The sequence below is a fragment of the Talpa occidentalis genome, unplaced genomic scaffold (assembly GCF_014898055.3).
Source record: "Talpa occidentalis isolate TD23 unplaced genomic scaffold, MPIMG_talOcc4v2.1 talOcc4.5, whole genome shotgun sequence".
In the NCBI taxonomy this organism is placed as follows: domain Eukaryota; kingdom Metazoa; phylum Chordata; class Mammalia; order Eulipotyphla; family Talpidae; genus Talpa; species Talpa occidentalis.
This window is the reverse complement of record NW_023604861.1, coordinates 82,643,647-82,664,834: the sequence shown is the minus strand read 5'-3', so window position 1 is coordinate 82,664,834 and position 21,188 is coordinate 82,643,647. Positions and strand designations below refer to the sequence as shown.

At 46.0% G+C, this 21,188-nt stretch overlaps 2 protein-coding genes across 7 annotated transcripts in view; both read left to right on the top strand.

Annotated features, from left to right (window-relative positions):
- CD207 (CD207 molecule) overlaps positions 1–5,117 on the top strand; it is a 40,423-nt gene extending 35,306 nt beyond the window's left edge. For 3 of the 4 annotated variants that reach the window (XM_037527579.2, XM_037527580.2, XM_037527582.2), the window contains exon 7: positions 259–3,104. In XM_037527579.2, the coding sequence (XP_037383476.1) occupies positions 259–409 (151 nt within the window). In that variant the 3' untranslated portion in view covers positions 410–3,104. Of the gene's footprint in view, positions 1–258; positions 3,105–4,037 lie in introns of those variants that run through there. The other variant, XM_037527583.2, reaches the window with a different exon arrangement.
- A 361-nt stretch (positions 5,118–5,478) lies between these two features.
- On the top strand, positions 5,479–18,182 carry CLEC4F (C-type lectin domain family 4 member F). Of its 3 annotated transcripts, XM_037528826.2 has the most exons (7): positions 5,479–5,652; positions 6,395–6,511; positions 6,811–6,903; positions 11,787–12,566; positions 15,845–15,996; positions 16,891–17,009; positions 17,761–18,182. In XM_037528826.2, exons 1-7 carry the CDS (start codon positions 5,592–5,594, stop codon positions 17,897–17,899), a joined length of 1,461 nt encoding a protein of 486 aa, XP_037384723.1. In that variant the 5' UTR covers positions 5,479–5,591; the 3' UTR covers positions 17,900–18,182. The 3 variants fall into 3 exon arrangements, with proteins under 3 accessions (XP_037384723.1, XP_054557458.1, XP_037384724.1); XM_054701483.1 differs by lacking the exon at positions 6,811–6,903; XM_037528827.2 differs by lacking the exon at positions 16,891–17,009 and having other exon boundaries at positions 17,761–17,860.
- Positions 18,183–21,188: the final 3,006 nt, after the last annotated feature.

Sequence of the window (21,188 nt, the reverse complement as noted above, 5' to 3'; positions counted from 1 at the left end):
CTAAGTCTTGGTGTTTTCAGGGTGGTTTGTGTAGGGCCTTGAGAGTGGTGGGTGGGTTTGATGCTAACTCGGGGCAGGGGTTGACTGCAGGTGTAGAGGCTGATGGCTCACTAATCCCCTTGTCCTCAGGCATGGGTGATAAACTTGTAGCACCTACAGTAGGTGCACTAGGCACACTGCACTAGGACCACAGCTGGGATAACAGTCACCCTTTTCTTTTTGGGAAAGAAGTTTTTCTTTGTTTTCCCCCCTCGGTAGATACTGGATTCCAGGTGAGCCCAACAATGCTGAGAACAACGAGCACTGTGTACATATAACTTTGTATTCGCTTCAGTCATGGAATGATGCCTCCTGTGACTCAAAGCTCCTTTTCATCTGTAAAAGGCCCTACGTCCCATCAGAACTGTGATGGGACAGGCCCTCAGAATTGCACATGGAGCTCCAATTCTTGTCAAGTTCAAGGACATGCCGTTCTTCCCTCCATGCTTCAGAGTGGCTTTGCACCTTAGTCTTCCTTGCTTTAAAATGGTCTCTAAGGCATCCTGCTGTCCATCTGCCTTGGCTGGGGACTCATTGGCTCCATCAAGGCACCTGGGATGGAATGGAGACCTTGGGTTAAAATGGGAGGGGAGGGTGAAGAGGGTTTAGAAGTTCACACTTCCTCTGTAAGCGTGAATTTGAGGCAACACCCAGATCTTAACATCTTATTAAGATCTTATTAACATCTTACATTTGTCATAACTGACAATATTGACACATTATTACTAACAATGTTGACATATTATTACTAACTAAACTCTATACTTTATTCAGATTTCCTTAGTTTTCCCTTAATATCCTTTTTCTTTTCTGGAGTTTTATCGAGGGTCTCATATTACATTTAGTCATGATGTCTCCTGGGGTTCCTCTTGGCTATGAGGTTTCTCAGACTTCCCTTTTTTTTAAAAAAATATTTATTTATTTATGCATACAAGAGCTGGGGTATAGGCCAGATGTGCAGGAGGGTGAGAGGATTCACCAGAGACAGAGCTGGGAACAGAACAGCAGACTGACTGAAATACACTGCTGAGGGGAGCAGCGGGCGAGGCAGGAGAGGTCTGCTGCACAATGTGGGTTGCTCCCTGGCCAGCCAGGGATCGAACTCGCGCTGCAGAGGCTGTGGACAGCCTCATAGCACTGTGCTTAACCCCTTGTGCCACCAGGGAGGCCCCAAACTTCCCTTGTTTTTGATGACCTTGCCAGTTTTGAGACGTGCTGGTATTTTGTAGGATTCTTCTCAATTTGGGTTTGTCTGATGTTTTTCATCATACTGGGTAATAGGTGTTGGGAGGATGACCTCAGAGATAAGGTGGGCATGTACGATCAGTGTCTCATCACCACTGATGTTGACATTGATCTCTATTCGGAGATGGTGTTTGCCAGTCTTAATCTCTATAAAGTTACTCTTTCCATATTATATTTTTTGGAAGGAAACCATTGTCTTAGTCTGTTTGGACTGCTATAACAACATACCACAGATAGAGTAGCTAATAAACAACAGAAAGTTATTTCTCAGAGTTATGGAAGCTTGAAGTCCAAGATAAGGGTGTTAGCGTAGTGGGGGAAGGACCCATTTATAGGTGTCATAGTCCTTGTTACATCTTCACATGCAGAAGGGGCAAGTGAGCTGTCCAGGGTCTCTTTGATAAGTGCACTAATCCCATGAGGTCCCCCTTCATGACCTAATCACTTCCCAAAGATAGGCCCCCTAGCACCATCACCTTAGGGCTTGGAATTTCAACGCATAAATTGGGGAGGGGGAGGGACATGACTATTCAGAGCAGAGCAGCCAAGTGTACAGCCCACACTAATGGATTCATGGGTTTTATACTTTGGGTCATGACCCAGTGTTGCTTTATTTTCTTGTGTATGTTGTTCCAGCTCTGGCCATTGGGGACTCTTTCAGTTGATTTACTCTTGTGTCCTTTGTTTGTTGAGCATCTGCTTACTTTCTGGCACTATAAAATGCCCCAGGTTCACTTTATATATTTCTTGCCCCAACCCTAGAGTTACCTATTTCTTCAAAGAGCCCTGGTTTCCTCTGTTGGTGAATTGTATTAGAAATCAGGATCTGGGGACCAAATGTGACTGCAGCTATTGGGATGTTATTGGTTCTTTTCAGCTAGAAAAGCTAGGTAATGCATGTGTGTCTACCTAATTGTTTTTTGAAAATGTCATTATGCGTGCAGTATGATGGGTTTTGAGGGGAATAAGACAAGAAGCAGAGAAAACAGTCAGAAGACTAATTGAGCTAAAGCTGAGTGCATGGTGGCTTGTATTGAAGTTTGTGATGTGAAGGATTGTTGTTGGTATTGTTGGATTTGGTGTAGGTGTGAAGCCAGAACACTTTGTATGTCTGAGTACAAATCCTGCATCAGGCACCAAAGCTGCCTCTCTCCAGCCCTGGCACTGCAGGCCTCTGGTTTGGCATTACTGTTAGGTGGACTCTTCCCAGTGGTGATCTGGGTAGCTCCAAGCCCGCAAACTCACAGCTCTGCAACTTTAGAGGAAAGAGCTTCCTTTTCCAACAGTCCCAGGAAAAAGCCGGCATTGGGTCACATGCTTGTTCCTAAAACAGAATGGTGTTTGGGGGATGGGTTATGTTCAAGCCACTAGTTCAATCCTAGGGTTGGGGATTGGGTATGGGTTCATCCTCACCCCTACCAGGCAGACAGAGCATGAGGGGAGGACTGGTCATCAAGACAAATCCCAGGTGAGAGGCCTGAGAGAGACTGTTTGCTCTCAGATGCTCGGGGCCCCTGCTTGTAGGCTGTGGGTCTCTCCTTTCCATCAAAATTGTTGGATCGAGCCATTCCCTGGAAGACAATTGATGATGATGCTGTGTTGTGAGAAGATGATATGAATGACAACACACTTCTGGGGTGTCTGCACCTAGGGGTCTGCAGTAGCTAAATTCAAGGCTCTCTAGGGGCACAGCCCCTACCCTGCAGCAGGGCAAGAAGAACCTGCAGTGAGAGTTTCCAGCCAATGAGTGGCTCTTGAAGAAATGTATAAGTGTCCATTTGATTTTTCTTTCTGACCACATATATATAAAAACTTTTTGGCAAAGGTGTAGCAACCTCCTGGTGTCTTTTTTCCTTGGGGGAAAATGGTGTTCTTAGGGGCTAAAGAAGAAAAGGGAGCCCCAGAAGGAGAGGGCAGTGGGTACCAGGAAGAGGGGCCAATCATAACTCTGAGCCTGCCAGGCTGGAGGAATATGCCCCTCTTCTGGCCGGGACCCCACTCTTCCTGCTGGTCAAGGAGTCTCCAAAGTTCTGCTTTTGAGAAGTTCAACTTCCCAGACATTAGGTGGAAACAGGCCCTGGGTGGGCTGCCTGCCCTTCCTGGGTGTGGGAAATAAAATCCAAGGCCTCTCTTTTCTGTCACCACCCCTGCACTTCTTATGAGCCTCTGGGGAGATACCTCCAGGCACTCCTCTCCCACACGGAGGGGAAGGGGCTTGCAGGTTCTGCTGGGGGCTCAGGCAGAGCTGTTGATCACTCCAGAAACAGCGACCTTCACATTCCTTCGGTGTCTTTTCTCTCAGTCAGCTTTCAACAGACGGGAGGTAAAAGGCCAATGGATGATGGGTTTGCACCACACACATGCACATGCACAAGTGCACAGTGCCCCGTTATCAAGAACTGGTGCAGGTGACCACTCTTCCTCACTCTGCAGGCCTGCCATGCGCCAGGCTAGTTGTTGGCTGCGTTAATAGTGGCCGTCCATGGAATGGGTCCCGGCCCTGCCGTGGAGATGCTTCCAGTCTGGCTTCTCCAGCGGAGTTGGGGCGCAGTCTTCTTGTGTAGTGCCCTGGGGCCCAAGGGAGGCTGACTCCAGTATTTGGGGAAAAACCTTAGGAACAGTATATAGGAACTGAGTGAAGATAGGAAAAACCAACACCACGTGGATGGAAGAAGGCATCCACCAGGTTGTAACTGACATCTTGTGAATGGGTTGCTGGTGATCTAGAGACATATATGTAATTTGATTTTCAGATTTAAAGAAAATGTGATCCATTTTGGTGATAACACAATCGGTTTGAGGTAAGGTTATTCCTGCATGGGATGGGGACCTCATGACACTGTCGCCTGGAATCCCTCACTTTCCAGTCTGAAGTCCTGGCTTATGAGCAGCAAGAATGAGGGCTTGCTCTTCCTGCACATTACAAGTCTCACTAAGAAGCAGAACATCATCCCTGGCTTATCTGTCAGCTTCTTTGCTTTAGTTCCAAACCTAATCAACTCAGAGGAGCATGGATGCAATCAGTGAGAGGTGAGAATTTGGGTCAAGTTGGGTCCTATTTGGTGTTTTCTGACACCACTTCTGGCACCAAGTTATGAACCAATTCTCTGACATTACAATTTAATTCAATTCTGACATTAACTCCCAGAGTTAGCACAGCACCACAGGTTATAGGCTCAGTCTCACAAGGCCATGCCCACCTCACTCACTAGCTGCAAGTGGAACCTCCAGACAACCTACACTTGTGCCCAATCACCTGCAAGTTTGGGGTTTCCCATGACCCCCCTCCTGTTTGATAGTAGGGTCACTCACAGAACTCGGGAAGGCACTGTGCTCACCATTACAGTTTCTGGGAAAGGATATAAATGAATAGCCAGATGGAGAGGTACACAGAGATCAAGAAGGGAGCACAAGAGCATCTGTGAAGTTGGGGTACAACACCTTCCGGGCCTATGGATGCATTTCTCAACCAGGAAGCTTCTTGAAATTTTTTAGAATCCAATCTCCAGGCCCCCTTCTCTTTCCAGAGGGTTTGGAGTGGACATTTGGTCTCTCTGGGTCCAGCCCTCTTCCTGAAGCCACTAGGGGTCCACTCTCTGCCCCTCATTAGCATAAACTCAAAAGGGGCTCATGATGAATAACCAAAGCCACTCCTATCACCCAGGAAATTCCAAGGGTTTTAGGAACTCTAAGAATTGGGACAAAGAACAACTAGATTTTTTTAATTCTATCACAGACCTTTTCCAATTATGACAGTTGGGAGACCCCCAAGTGGGCAGTGAGTTACCCCAGGCCTTCCTGTGCCCTGCATATACCAGTGATGCCAACCCCGTTTCCCCTCTCACCCTTACCTGCTTCTTTTTGTTTCAGATGTTCTGGGGCTAAGAATCAGAGTCAGCTATGGTCACAAAAAATTTTTTTCCTGCTAAACTGAGAAAGAACACGACTCCACCTAGTGACCAGGGGAAAATGTGTTTGGGACTTTGAGGAGGAAGCTGGTGTTTGGGGGCTATGCTGGTGTGTGGAGATTGGGATGGTGGGCCCATGGGCAAGACAAGGGGCAGGTGCTGGTGGAAAGAGGAAAGAGGGACGGGATAGAGTCTGAGAGGATAGAGCCCAGCAGACTGGTGCCTGGAAGTACCGAGGGGAGGGGCCCATTGGGGTGCTTCTGTAGAGTCAGCAGGGGAGGGAGGTAGAGCTTGGGAAGTCAGGAACTACTGCGGAGCATATAAGTCGGGTTTGTCACTTCACTTCCTACCACTGGACGACGTGGCAAGGGGCAACATTAGTGGACCAAGGAAGCTGAGATGAATAGTGACAAGGCCCACTTCTGCAGAGACAACCAGATGGTCTCCCTGCATCCCCAAGGTGAGAAAACTTGGACCCCAGCTCTTTTTGTCCCCCATCTCTTGCCATTTTCCCCTCCTTGGCAGGCTAGGGCTCAAGTTCATCACCAAGTCCCCTGTTCACCATACGAAATCTCCCCAGACCTTTTATCATGGGGATGGCAACCTGGCAAGAGAAAGAGGATGAACTTTGGATTCAGAGGTGCCTGGTTCAAAATCCCCTCCTGGACCCTGTGAAGACTCAGACGTCAGGGCTGGTGTCTCCAATTTTGAGTGGATTCCTCTGCACACACTTCATCCTGAACCACAGCTCTAGGCCCTCACACACAGCCCCCTTTTTTCTCACCCCAGCAGAGAGAGACTTGGGACTGACCTGACTCAGTGTGTAGGGAAGGCAGCTGCCTAAAAGAGCCATGACTCTTTCTCTGGGGCTCCCAGTTCACTCTGTCTCTCTCTTTGTCCTTTTTCCTTTTCCTTAAACCACAAATGTGTTGCCCCTCTCTTCCCAACAGGTTTTGTATTCCATGCACCTCCTCCAGATCTGAGGGGTGATCTTCTCTTACATAGCCTTTGTGTCGATTCCAGACCCCAAATTAGCTTTGGTGAGCATATCAAAGTGCTTCATTTCCCTTCTCATGCTAAGTGTGGCAGGTATTTGTACCCCAGGCTAGGGATGCAAATCAGACAGGCTAGGAGACAGCCTGAGAGACTGAGGCGTCCAGCTGCACAGAGCACCCTCCTGGACACTGGCTTCTCGCCTGCAGGGATGGACTCGGAGGCCAAGCCCCCCTCAACCCCCAAGATGCCAAGGCTTGTTCTGGCTGCCCTGGCACTTATGACTGTGACCCTCGCCTTCTGTCTTGTGGTTCTCTTTGCTGTAGGTAAGTTTCTAGGTGATCCGAGACCCCTGTCCCCCCTTCTTCCTGCATGAAGTTTCCAAAGGGACTCAGATACACACATTCTGTCCCTGAAAAGGTCTATGTTCCTTCGACCACAGGCCCAAACCAGAGCTTTCCTGGGATCCTACAGAGAGCACTGTCCCAGGGGAGACTCCCAAGAGTCAAGGCCATGAGGAAAAATCTGAGGGGTCCTTGGTGCCATTTCCCTCTTTCTGGAACCCTAACGGGGAGTGGGGAAGTCTTCTCCTGGATTCACAGCTGATCCTGGAATGGGGTGTCAGTTTTACAGAACCCAAGATCTGCACTGGAAGATGCCTCCTTCCAAAAGTTTATAGGAGCCAACGCCACGGGGCTGTTCCCTGCGGACCCCTGCAGTGAGTAGCCACAGTGGAGAGTGGGAGTGGGAGGGAGCTGGGCATTTTAAGTCCAGGTTCTAGGAGGCCCTAGGACCCTGCCTGGGTTCTACTCTCCTCACAGAAAGGCAAAATATATTTTGAAAAGCAGCCTTGTAGAATATAATTGACACACAATGAAGTTCACTTATTTAAATTGTATCATGTGATACATTTTAACATATGAATATATTCCTGAAATCATCACTGCAATCAAGATAAAGCCCACAGTCATCATCCTACCCAGCGTTTCCTTGTGCCCTTGGTAATTTCTCCCTCTCCTCCTCCTTTCATCCCGGAACAACCGCTGATCCACCGTCTGCATCTAGATTACTTGGCTGCTTCTAGAATGTGATTTGTAAATATTTCCTCTTGGTCTGTGGCTGGTCCTTTTATCCTCTTAACAAGATTTAAATTTTGATAAGATCTAATTTATTGAATTTTTTTCTTTCATGGATCAAGCTTTAGGTCCTGGATCTGAGAAAACTTTGTCCATGCCTCATCACAAAATGTCCTTTGTTCCCTTCTAGAAATTTTATAGTTTTTGGTCTTTAGCTTTAGACCTCTGGTTCATTTTCAGTTAATTTTTGTTTAATGGTGAAAGTATGGATTAAAATTCACTTTTTTTTTTGGTATATGAATATCCAGTTGTTCCAGCACCCTGTTGAAAAGATTATCCTTTCTCCATGAATTGCCATTGTAGCTTTGTTAAAAATCAATTGACCATGTATGTGTGGATCTATTTCTAGATTCTCTATTCTGTTATGTTGATATATTTGTCTACCTTTATAAGGAAGGATATTTGGCTGGATTTCCCATACCTTCAATGGCCACCAGTACCTGTCCCGGGCTTACCTCAGTACAGGTGCGGAGGCTTCACACACCCACGAAGGCAGGACATGAGGAATAGGCAGGAATCCTTCAGAAGGAATCCCTACCTACCTGGACTCTTCTCTCCATTCCTGAGGGGAGACTGGAACCAGGATTTTTTTTTTTTATTTGTATATTCCACATACAATTGCAACCCCGATTTTGACCCCAATCCCTCCTTTTCCCCTGCCCCCCAAAGAATGTCTCTGGTTCATAGTTGTTTGTTGGTTTTGATTTTTTCCTTTCTTATAGTTATTCTTTTTCCTGGTCCATATTTAGGTTTTCTAGATTCCTGTTATGAGTGAGACCATCCAGTATTTTTCTTTTTCTTTCTGGCTTATTTCGCTGAGCATGATCCCTTCCAGCTCCATCCATATTGCTGCAAATTGCATGTGTTTATCTTTTTTGAATGCCGAGTAATATTCCATGGTGTATATGTACCACATCTTCTTGATCCAGTCATCTATTTTTGGGCATTTGGGTTGTTTCCAAAGCTTAACTATTGTAAATTTTGCTGCTATAAACATGAGGGTGCAGGTGCTCTTTGGAATTAATGTTTCTGTCCTTTGGGTAAATACCTAGGAGTGGAGTTGCTGGATCATATGGAAGCTCTATCTTTAGTAGGTTGAGGAATCTCCACACGGCTTTCCATAGTGGTTGGACAAGTTTGCACTCCCACCAGCAGTGCAGGAGAGTTCCTCTCTCTCCACATCCTCGCCAACATTCGTTGTTGCTAGTTTTTTTAATATGTGCCATTCTCACTGGTGTAAGATGGTATCTCATGGTAGTTTTGATTTGCATTTCCCTGATTGCAAGTGATGTTGAACATTTTTTCATATGCCTGTTGGCCATTTGTATTTCCTCTTTGGAGAAGTTTCTTTTTAGCTCTTCTGCCCATTTTTTGACTGGATTATTTTCTTTGTTTTTGTTGAGTCTCATCAGCTCTTTGTAGATTTTTGTCATCAGTCCATTATCATTAGTGTTGTGTGCAAAAATTTTCTCTCAGTTGGTAGGGTTTCTCTTTGTTTTGGTTATTGTCTCTTTTGCTGTGCAGAAGCTCTTTAATTTGATGTAGTCCCAGCTGTTGATCTTTGCCTTCACTATCACTGCTTTGGGTGATGTGTCTGTAAAGATGTCTTTGAGGTGCATATCATGTAGTGTTTCGCCTATGTTTCCTTCTATATATTTTATGGTTTCAGGTCTTATGTCTAGTTCTTTAATCCATTTTGAGTTGGTTTTTGTGCATGGTGTGAGGTAGTAGTCAAGCTTCATTCTTTTGCATGTAGTGACCCAGTTTTCCCAGCACCATTTATTGAACAAACTTTCTTTTTTTTTTCTTTTTTTTTTATTTATTTATTTATTTATTTTTTATTTTTATATTCCCCCATACAATTGCAAACGCCCCATTCTGACCCCAATCCTTCCCCTCCCGCCCCCCACCCCCAAAAAGTGTCTCTGGTTCATAGTTTTTTGTTGATTTTGATTTCACTTTCTTATATTCATTTTCCTGGTCCCTTCTTTAAGTTTTCTAGATTCCTGCTATGAGTGAGACCATCCGGTATTTTTCTTTTTCTTTCTGGCTTATTTCGCTGAGCATGATCCCTTCCAGCGCCATCCATGTTGCTGCAAATTGCATGTGTTTATCTTTTTTGAATGCTGAGTAATATTCCATGGTGTATATGGACCACATCTTCTTGATCCAGTCATCTATTTTTGGGCATTTGGGTTGTTTCCAAAGCTTAGCTATTGTAAACAGTACTGCTATAAACATAGGAGTGCAGGTGCTCTTTGGAATTGATGTTTCTGTGTCCTTTGGGTAAATACCTAGGAGTGGAATTGCTGGATCATATGGAAGCTCTATGTTTAGTAGGTCCAGAAATCTCCACACAGCTCTCCATAGTGGTTGGACCAGTTTGCACTCCCACCAACAGTGCACAAGAGTTCCTTTTTCTCCACATCCTCGCCAACATTCGTTGTTGCTAGTTTTTTTAATATGTGCCATTCTCACTGGTGTAAGATGGTATCTCATGGTAGTTTTGATTTGCATTTCCCTGATTGCAAGTGATGTTGAACATTTTTTCATATGCCTGTTGGCCATTTGCATTTCCTCTTCAGAGAAGTTTCTTTTTAGCTCTTCTGCCCATTTTTTGACTGGATTATTTTCTTTGTTGTTGTTGAGTCTCATCAGCTCTTTGCAGATTTTTGTGATCAGTCCTTTATCATTAGTGTTGGGTGCAAAAATGTATTGAACAAACTTTCTTTGCTCCAGTGCATATTCTTCACTCCTTTGTCAAAGATAAGTTGACCATAGATCTGTGGTTTTATTTCTGGGTTTTCTATTTGGTTCCATTGGTCCATGTGTCTGTTTTTGGAACCAGGATCTTAAAACATCAGTGACTGAGCTAAGCTCATGCACTGAGCTAAGGGCACTAGCAGAACGAGCGGCAACTGTAGGTGAGGTTGGTGGGAAAGACCATGCACTTAAAGGGCTCAACAGTTTCTTGGAATGACCCCAGTGACTAAGCCTTTCAGTTGTATCTCTCATTTCCTCAAACTTTCCTGTTGGGACCCTTACCTGATGTAAATGTGGGGGGGCCACTCCTTTAAATGTTCACTTCAACTCCAGGGTCTGTGATAGCCCTGTGGATTGAACAGGGAGCTTCCTCCAGGGTCCCCATATTTTGTTTTGTTTGTGCTTCCCCCCACTCCCAGGGATTTTGTAATAAAAAAATTTCTATGTTTGTGATGCATACAATGTTTTAGGAAGTAATGGTGAATCAAGAGGTTTCACACTTGCTGTAAAAATTTAGCATAGGACTAAGCACTTGGTTTTATTCACACTTATTTTCTTCCTCACAATGACCCATCATGATGATTTCAATGAAATTAAACTTCAGTAGCTGCAAATTACATAATCAGTTATGCTCAACTTCAATTACAATGGTAAACTATAAGATATGGAAACAACCTAAATGCCCAAAACCACGTGACTGGATTAAGAAAATGTGGTATATATGCACAATGGAATACTATTCAACAATCAATCAAAAAGATAAAGTCATGCAATTTGCAACATGTTTTTTTTTTATAGACTTATTTTTTTATGCATACAAGAACTGGGGTAAAGGCCAGAGGTGCAGGGGTGAGAGGATTCACCAGAGATGGTGGGGAACAGAATAGGCAGACTGAAATACACTGCTGAGGGGAGCAGCAGGCAAGACAGGAGAGGTCTGCTGCGCCATGTGGGTAGCTCCCTGGCTGGCCAGGGATTGAACTCCAGCTCCAGAGAATGCGGATTGCTCCATAGTGCTATGCTTAACCCCTTGTGCCACCAGTGAGGCCCATTTTCCCAACCACCTGGATGGAGCTAGAAGGGATTATGCTCAGTGAAATAAGTCAGAAGGAAAAAAAAAATCAGATGGTTTCACTTACAGGAGGAATATAGTGAAAATGAAAAAGGGTCAAAAAAAAAAAAAGAGACAAAACTTGCAGGCAAACTATAGATCTGATGTATATAGCAGGGGAGGGGGAGGGACATGGGTCAAAATATGGAAGAGCACACAGGACTATGGTGATGGTTCGTTCAGGTTCATGGGTGATTTGGCGGGAGATGTATAGGGACCACATGCACAGAGAAATCAAGTATTATACAAAAATTTAAAAAAGTAAGGAAAAAAAATGGTAAACTAATCCTGATGGTACCAGCATGACCCTTGGTGGTAGCTAGTTTACAGTAGTCAAGTATTTGGATCCTCTGAACTCTTAGTTCATGTGGGATAAATAAATAGGTCTTCCTTTATTTTTTTTCTGACTCACATTCTCTGGTGACCGTTGTCCAGGGTCTGACTGGCTGCAGTGACCAGCAAGCTACTTGCAGAGAAATCAGGGCTGTGCTGGTGACATTTCCTCTGGGACTCTTAAGAACACTCTCAATGGCTCATCCAGTGAATGCTCCCCTGTGTAATTTGGTTGCCCTCTCCATTTCCTCCCTCCAGACTTGCAAGATACTATCCAGATGTTTAATTGCCATGTGGAGAATTCCAGCACCTGGAGCATGGAGATCCAGATGTTGATGGGCAGAGTGGACAATATCAGTTCTCATATTCAGATGCTCAGTGGTCATCTGGAAAACACCAGTGCTGATGTCCAGATGGCAAAAAGCATTCTAAAGAATGCCAATACCTTGGGAATCCAGACCCAGATGCTAAGGAGTTCCTTGGAAGGGGCCAATATTGAGATCCAGAAACTAAAGGGAGATGTGGAAAAGGCAAATGCTTTAAATTCCCAGACTCAGAGTTTCCTAAGAAGCAGTTCTGAAAACACCAGCACTGAGATCCAGTTATTAAGAGATCATTTAGAAAGGGCTTATAATAAGAGTCACTTGTCAAAAGGTGATTTGGAAACTTTAGCCACTAGCCAGACCCAAGTAGTAAACAGCCGCCTAGACCAGGTAGATGCTCAGATCCATGCATTGAAAACAGAGCTGAAAGACATGAATACCTCAAATTCCCAGATACAGGTGTTATCTGGTCAGTTGAAAAATGCAAATAGAGAGATACAGACCCTAAAACAAGGAATGAAGAATACTGAGACCTTAAATTCCAAAACAGGGATGTTGGAGAGCAATCTGCAGAAGGCCAATGCTGAGATCCGAAGGTTAAATGGGAGTTTAGAGAGCACTAAAACTCTAACTAGGAAAATCCAGGAGACGCAGAGTCGCCTGGAGACTCTCCAAGCTTCCTTTGCTTCTCAGGAGCAGCTGCAGAGGACACAAAGTAAGTGAGAGGGAGGGGCTTGGGCTGGGGAGGTGCTGTCTCTTGGGAAGTCAGAGTCTCTTGTCCCTTAGGTCTTTTTGTCTCCCTTTGGAAAGGAGGGTGGGCACCGCAAGGGGCCAAATCCTACCAGTGAGGCTCCTGTGTCTCTGGAGTGGTGGCGGGCAGGGCCGCGGGGTGCCTGCTGTGAAGTTGCTTATTATCTGGCCAGAGTGACAAATGAACAGTTGGGAAACAACCTATGTATGGTTTAATGTGTAATAAGAACGGTGTGTGCTAATGGGGCCAGATAGCTTTATTTCTGACTTCCCGTTAGCACAGATGTGTGATTTCAATCAGGTTGCTCTCCTTCTCTGAGCTTCACTTTTTTTCATCTGCAACGTGGGGACAAGGATCAAAGAGTTAACACATAATGCATTTTGACAAAGTACTCAGTATTTATGTATTCATCTAACAAAATTTTATTGAGGCCTAATTCTGTGTCAAGGGCATAAAGATAAACAAGATGTGATATTTACCTTTGAAACCCATAGGCTGGTACAGCAACCCGGCATGAAAGGCCTAACAGGTGCTGCCTTAGGAACTGACCTAGTTGCTGGGGGTGAAAGAAACCAAAAGAAGGAAAGTCGGGATCTTTGATGAGGAAGGGGCAGAAAGTTTAGGAGGGTGGCGAAAGGATCAAAACATGCTTTGTTGAGAAACTGTTCCTTGATCTGAGTCCTGAAGTTCGAATGGACGTTTGTCAAGCAAATCATGTAAAAGGGTACCAGGTTCCCAGGCCTGGGCATGTGAGCCCATGAGGTTCTGGGAACTCCAGAAGTTCTGTCTGACTGGACGATGGCCCAGAGGGAGATTGATGAGGAATAGGATGAAAGGACAGTAGGAAGGGCCCAGGGCAGTAGCTTTCAAACTATTTTGAATGTAAGCACAGTAAATGAAATCCATTTTTCATTGCAATCCAGCACAGAATATCATGTGACACACACACACATTAAAAAGGAAAATTCTTCCTGCAGGTGTTCACTCTGATATAATCTATTCTTTAACGATGACAACAGCAAACCCTTGACGCACCCCACAAATGGGCTGAGGATGATAGTTCGAAGAAGTCTCTACTAGAGAGACAGGCAGCACTGTCTCTTAGTTAAGAGACACAGGCTGGACTTGGCAGACCCCCGAGATCAGTTTCTCCCTTCAAGGAACTGACCAGGTGGCCCCCTGTGGCTGAGCAAGGGAGAAAGACAGGATGTGGAGGTGCAGAGTCTGAGGTGGCTTGGGGACATTTAAGTGGACATGTTGCACGTCTTCTGGCATGTGGGACTGGGCCCTGCTATGCAGACATAGATGTGGGTGCTGGTTCTGGTTGTGGCAATGGAAGCGGGGTGGGAAGTTTACTCGAGATAAAACTCATACTGAGAAGAAGGCTGGGGGTGGGAACCAGAAGTTAACCTTCTGGTAGGGCAAGAAGAGATTTTTTTCCCCCAAAGATTTATCTATCTATGTATACAAGAACTGGGGTACAGGCCAGAGGTGTGGGGAGGGTGAGAGGATTCACCAGAGAAAGAGTGGGGAGCAGAACAGGCAGATTACACTGTGGGGAGCAGAACAGGCAAAGTACACTGCTGAGGGGAGCAGCAAGTGAGCCAGGAGAGGTCTGCTGCACCACGTGGGTAGTTCCTTGGCCGGGGATCGAACTTGAGCTGCAGAGGCTGTGGACAGCTTCATAGGTTGCGTCTTAATTCCTTGCGCCACCAGGGAGGCCCCAAGAAGAAAATTTTTTAAAAAAGATTTATTTATTTATGCATACAAGCACTGGGGTACTGGCCAGAGGTGCAGGGGTAAGAGGATTCACCAGAAATGGTGGGGAACAGAACAGGCAAATTGACTGAAATACACTGCTGGGGAGCAGCAGGAGAGTCAGGAGAGGTCTGCTGTGTCATGTGAGTAGCTCCCTGGCCGGGGATTGAACTCATGCTGCAGAGGCTGAGAATAGCTTCATAGGTGCTTGCGCCACCAAGTAGGGCCCAGCAAAAAGAGATTTTGAAGGAAACTGGAGAACATTATTGGAGGCGGGAGGAGAAGAAGGAGATGAGCAGTTGGGGAAATCGAGGGAGAGAGGGGAGTGGTTAGTTCTGGCAAAGGTCTAGGAGAGACCAGTTAAAATGGCCAATTGCAATAAAATGGTAATTAGTAAGTCAGTGGAATAAAATTCCAGGGGCCAGTTGTGTGTGGTGTGGAAGCCAGACCAGGGTCAGTGGGGTGTGAGTGAGAGGTCTGGTCTCGAGTCAGTCGTGAAGGTTGCCTGACAGGGGAGGAGAGAGAAGAGACTGAGGTGCCGGGGAGGCAGGGTAGAAGGAGCGATTAGAAGGCAATGTGTATCACTGATATTTATAGGATAAGACCTACATATTCATTAAAGACAACATGGCGAATACTGTAAAAGGGAAAGATGAGGACGTCACCCCTGTATCTCATGAAGAGGTCTGTGTTTTCTGTATGAGCTCATTGCTAACATTTTGGTCAACTCTCTTGAGAGGATTTTTCTAGATTAAGAGTAGGCTTCATCTAAGGGTGAGAGAGGTGCGAGGAGAGAGGAAGGAGGTTGAAGGAGAGGGTCAGAGAGAGTAGAGAACAGAATGAGGGGTCGGCCTGGAAGGGTTGGGACTTACTGGACCCTCTGAGGCTGGGAGAGGAGGAGCTGGAAGTAGGGGTCTCCCCTAGGGCTGCAGATGTGGGAACATGGAACTGAGGGAGATGATGTTTAGTGGCATCTTTCTTGGTAGAGTAGGAGGTCACTTTTTAAGGGTGAGAGAGGGCACAGGGAACTTGGAGAGGGGGCACCGTTAGAAGAAGCTGCTGAAGAGAAGGGGTTGACAAAAAGGGGGCTCCGTGCACCTGCTTGCGGCATCCCACTGCCCGTCTCTGTTGTCCTGTTGTCAGAGACTGAAGTCTCCCTTCTTAGCACTTCTTGTGGGTTCCCCTACTGTCCTAATCCCTCCATTGTTTCCCCATCTTAGGGGCACATTGGAATCACTCAGGAGCATTAAAAATACTGCTGTCTGGGATGGACCTCCAGACTCTTCTTTCTCTTATTTTCTCTCTTGGTCTGGGACTCAGACTTGCTATCAGACAATTTTAAAAGAAATCTCTGTGCTTCTACTGGGCATCAAGTAGCACAAGGCCTGTGACCCTCAGTGGCCACTCTCTGGGGAGGTCAAGAAGGCCAGCTCTGGGTCCCACACAGCACCCTGGTTCTCTCTCCTCCCCAACCCTTGCTCCAGGTCAACTTCTTGAGCTGATCCTGCAAGGCTGGAATATCTATGATGGGAACCTGTATTATTTTTCTCATATCAAGAAGTCTTGGCAGGAGGCTGAACAGTTCTGTGTGTCCAAGGGAGCCCACCTGACTTCGGTGACTTCTGTGGAGGAACAGGTCAGTGCTATGGGGTTGGGTGGTACCAATGAGGTTGGTGTGAAACACGGGACTGTGGTGCATGAACCTTCTCTTCTCCCAAAGGGAGTGGCAGAGAACTCCATGCCTCCTCTGTCAGTCAGGGAGCAAATATTTATTGAGTTCTAATGAGCATCTTATGCTGGAAGTAGAGCACTGACAGAAAATCCCAATGTCCTCAATAAATGTGGCAGACATCCAGAGGCCCACAGATGTCAGCAGTAGGAAGGGCAAAGGGAGGTGGTACCAGGGGACTGCCCTTAGCTTGCTGAGCACATGCTGCCCTCCCCAGCCCCTCGTTTTCCTCTCACACTTCCTCTCCAGCTGTCAATCTTGATTTTAATGTCAGTTCATCCAGTGCTATGCAGTGCCCATGAGCAGGAGACGCAGGCTTCTTGGGAAGGCCAGACACACACATTAGTTTGGGGACCGCCAAAGGCACCACAATCCCCAGTGGGTCATTCTGCCCTAGCAGAATTTACTGGGATTACCGATGAAGGACCATAGTAGGGTTGGTCCAGTCCCACTCGCAGAACTGCCTTACCCTTATAATTCTCCTTGGCCTGTCCTCAAGCATCCGCTAAGGACATGATATTTTGTAAGGCACATCTTAATAAATTGTTCTGCTCCATCTTAGTAAAATCACACTCCTCGTGAAGTCAACAAGGGGAAAGCTGGACTTCCCTTGAGGGGCCCTGACTTGTGCTCTAGATCCTTCACAAGGCCATGGAAGGAGCAGGAAGGGGACCCAGGTCCTGCAGGAGCGGGGGCTTCTTGGCCCAGGACCAGCAAGGGAACGGCCTGGACATCTCCCGTGGGTGTGTTGGGGAGCCAGCTCCTTACACAGGGTCACACAGCACTGCCTTTTCTCTATAGGCATTTCTGGAAAAGTTCACAAAAACCTCTTACCACTGGATTGGTCTCACCGACAGCGGGACGGAGGGCTCCTGGCGCTGGGCAGATGGGACACCATTCAATAATGCTCAGAGTAGAGTGTGAGTCCAGTCACTGTCTGGTGACTGTCCCAGGCACTGTCTTGGGCAGACCTGGCTAGATACTCTTGTATGTCCTTATCCTGTGTGTCTATCCTTGCCCAGGAAGTGTTAGTGGTGTGTGTGTGTGTGTGTGTGTCTGTACTTGGGCATAATTCTAATTCTCCTTCCCTCCCACCTCTCCTTCACCCCCAGGGCAGGGAGTGAGAACAGACAGGTCCTGGGACTGGCAAGCAACCTACAAATGGGTGTTCTTGGGTCTTTCGTTGTTGCTGGTTTTTGTTTTTGTTTTGGCCATCTTATACCTACTTATCCATGTCTCAAGGGTTACTGCCTTGTCAGAAGGCATCTGAATGTGAATTCTAGGGTGGGATCTTGTAGCTTCAGATGTCCTTCCTATCCCTGATGCCTAGTAACTAAGGACAACCTCAAAGAGCCATCCTCAGGATCTTTTACAAGCCATGGAAGGTGCAGGAAGGGGCCCCAGGTCCTGCAGGGGTGGGGGCTTCTTGCCCCAGAACCAACAAGGGAACGGCCTGGACGTCTCCCGTGAGCGTGGGAGAGCCAGCTCCTCACACAGGGTCACACAGCACTGCCTTTTCTCTATAGGCATTTCTGGATACCCCTGGCCCTAGCTCTGCCCCATCTGGTGACCTGCAGGGGACTAGGGATCCGTGTCACTTCAGCTCTTTATGCCACAGCAGAGGAAAGGATGCTTACTTCATCTAGTAGAATAAAGCCCTCTTGTTTCCAGGTTTTGGGGCAAAGGTCAGCCAGACAACTGGAAAAATGCACATGGGAGGACTGAAGACTGTGTCCAAATGCAGCAGAAATGGAACGACATTGACTGTGACGCCCTCTTTCACTGGATCTGCAAGAAGCCCCGTGGGTAGGACATGGCAAGCCAGAGCTGAGAGGTCACCCCCTCAGCCAGCTGTGGGCCCTTCTCCACCCTATACCTTTGAGGTCTCTGAACTCAACTTGTTCTCTGGTGCCCTTCTTCTGGCCTTGTATATCCCCTGCCCTGTCCTTTTTAAAAACTCTTCAAATGTGTTTGCCTCACGTGAACCAGCACTGTCAAGGCCTTCTCAAGGCAAGAGCCTTGCCATGCCTCTGTTTCCCCTTCAGTGACCAGCACAGGCCTGTCAGATATGGGGTCTCAATAAACACTCGTTGAATGAACCACAGCTTTGTATTTGTGTTCGTGACAGCCACCACACTCTCTTCTCTACTGCTTCTACTTCCTCAGTGCCCCTCTGCCCTGCATATCTTTGTTTAAGGACTTTCCAGATAGGAGTGTTTAGTTTGTTGAAAACCAGCAGACGTTTAACACAAACTGTGGGGATTTTGCTGGGCTTACAAAGTCCCAGGAAGTCAAAGACATCCCAGGAGCTCCCTTCATTTCCTTGTTGCAGATGGGGCTAGAGATAGAAATTTCCAGCCCTTTAAGCCACTCCAAAGCCTTATTTCTCTCAGAGGCTGCCCTTATCTTCAGCCTGTTAATTCAGAATCGTGTATCTGGCTTCAGCCTCTTTTTGTGACCCCATCTGCCCTGCCAGGGATCTAGCTTTCTGCCAGCTCAGCTTAAAATGAGAATTTCTAGAGCTGCTCTCCACCCTGCCCTGGGGAGTGCATCCTGTGTGCACGGGGAGTTCCAGGCAGATTTCTGAGGCTTTCTTTGCATAACTTCCCTTCACACTCAGCCCCCAAATTCTTACATTCTCAGTCTCCCCAAACTTCCATCTTTCTCTCCCCAGTTTAGTGAGACAATCATGTCTGGTGTGGGACACTTTTTTCTGCACTGTGAACTGGAAAGATCCTCAAGGAGAGAACCCCGGGACTTGTGGGCTCCTCAGGTCTCTCATCAGAAAGAGGCAGCAGGACAGACCAGTTTTGCCCCACCAAGAGTCCCGCGTCTGAAAACAAGTGTTTCATGTATTCTCTCCAGCTTTCTAGTTGCTTGCAGCGAGGGTTTGGTCTGGAGTGGAAATCTCTTTTATTGTTAGACTTTTGGCTGATAGAACTTTAGTCTGTAGTTTTGTTTTGTTTTGTTTTTTTGTGGGACCCTCGCAGGTGGCCGGGGAACGAACTGGCGCTGCAGAGGCTGCGGGCAGCCTCACAGCCCAGCGTTCAACCGCTGCGCCACCAGGGGAGGCCCTAGTCTGTAGTTTTAAGGGTTAAGGGCCTCTTAGCTTTGTATCATCAGGAGATAGTTATATTATTTATTTATTTATTTTGGGAATAATTTCTTAAATAATATGTTCTAAATAAAACCCAAAATACTGGGCCTCCCTGGTGGCGCAAGGGGTTAAGCACTGCACTGTGAAGCTGTCCACAGCCTCTGCAGCATGAGTTTGATTCCCGGCTGGCCAGGGAGAAACACACTTGGTGTAGCAGACCTCTCCTGTCTTGCCTGCTGCTCCCCTCAGCAGTGTATTTCAGTCAGTCTGCCTGACTGTTCTGTTCCCCACTCTGTCTCTAGTGGATCCTCTCACCCCCCACATCTCTGGCCTGTACCCCAGCTCTTGTATGCATAAGTAAACAAATCTTATAGGAAAAAAACCCAAAACCCAAAATATTAAAGTTTATATAGTGCCATAAAGTACTCTGAGTAACTAAAGCAAGTCTGGGAAAAAAACAAGTAATATGGAGGTATCATGTTCCTAATTTTAACTTACATGGAAAGATAACAGTAATTAAAAATGGTCCTGGAATAAAATGGTACTGGCTCAGTGGAACAAAATCCAAAGCCTAGAAATAAATCTCTGCACATATGAATATTTATTTGATGATGAAAGAGCCGTGACCATACGTGGAGGAATGTGAGTCTCTTTAACAAATGATACGTGGAAAACTGGAGACCCCATGTCAAAGGATGGAACTGGATTACTATCTACCTCTGCGTATGAAACAAATTGAAAATAGATGAAAAGCTTAGCTATAAGATCTGCTGCAATAAAATACATAGAAGAAAGCATTGGTGACATGATATGTGACGTCAATAATAGAGATGTCTTTGGGGACTTGACCCCTACTGCAAGGGAAATGAAAGCAAAAATAAACAATTAGAACTACCTCAAACTAACATGTGTTTACACAGTGAAAGAAAATATTAGCAGATGAAAAAAGACATCCTAATGAATGGGAGAAGATAGTTACACATCACATACCCAACAAAGAGTTAATAGCCAAGGTATACAAAGAACTAGTCCAACTAAACGATCATAAAAGCAACTCAATTAAAAAATGGGTAGCAGGACCTTCCTGGTGGCACAAGGGGTTAAGCACAGCACTGTGAAGCTATCCATAGCCTCTGCACACGAATTTGATCCCTGGCCGGCCAGGGATCCCATGTGGTGGGATCCCATGTGGTGCAGCAGACCTCTCCTGTCTTGCCCGCCATTCCCCTCAGCAGCATATTTCAGTAGATCTGCCTGTTCTGTTCCCCACTCTGCCTCTGGTGAATCCTCTCACTGCCTCCCCACCCACACTTTTGGCCTGTACCCCAGTTCTTGTACGCATAATAAATAATTCTTTTAAAAAATGGGCAGCAGATCTGAATTGACATTTTCCAAAGAGGCGATACAGAAGACCAACAGATATATGAAAAAATGCTCATCATCACTTTTAATAGGGGAATGCACATCAAAACCATAAAGAGATATCATCTCACGTGTGTGAGAATGGCACACATCCATAAGACCTCCAACTCAGATGTGGAAAAAAAGGCCGAATAAAGTGGTGAAACCATTTTGGAAAGTGGTCTGGACTCATCCTAAAAAAACTAAAAATGGGAATACTATGTGATCCAGCAATACTATTTTTTTGGTATCAATCCAAAGAATACAGAATCACCAACTCAAAAAATTATATGCTCCCTAATGTTCATTGCATCTTTATTTACAATAGTTAGGACAGGGAAACAACCTAAGTGCCCACCTATAGTGGACTGGATAAAGAAGATGTGGTATATCCACACACTGGAATACTATTTGACTATAAGAAAAGATGAAATATTACCATTTATAGAAAATGGAAGGAAATTGAGGGGGTTAGGAGAAACGAAGTAAGCCAGAAAGATAAAGACAAATCCTGGACACTTTCACATATAGGAGCACTTCAAGGAAACATAGCAGATGAACTGACAAAGCAAAATAGTTATGAACTAGTGGACATTAATAA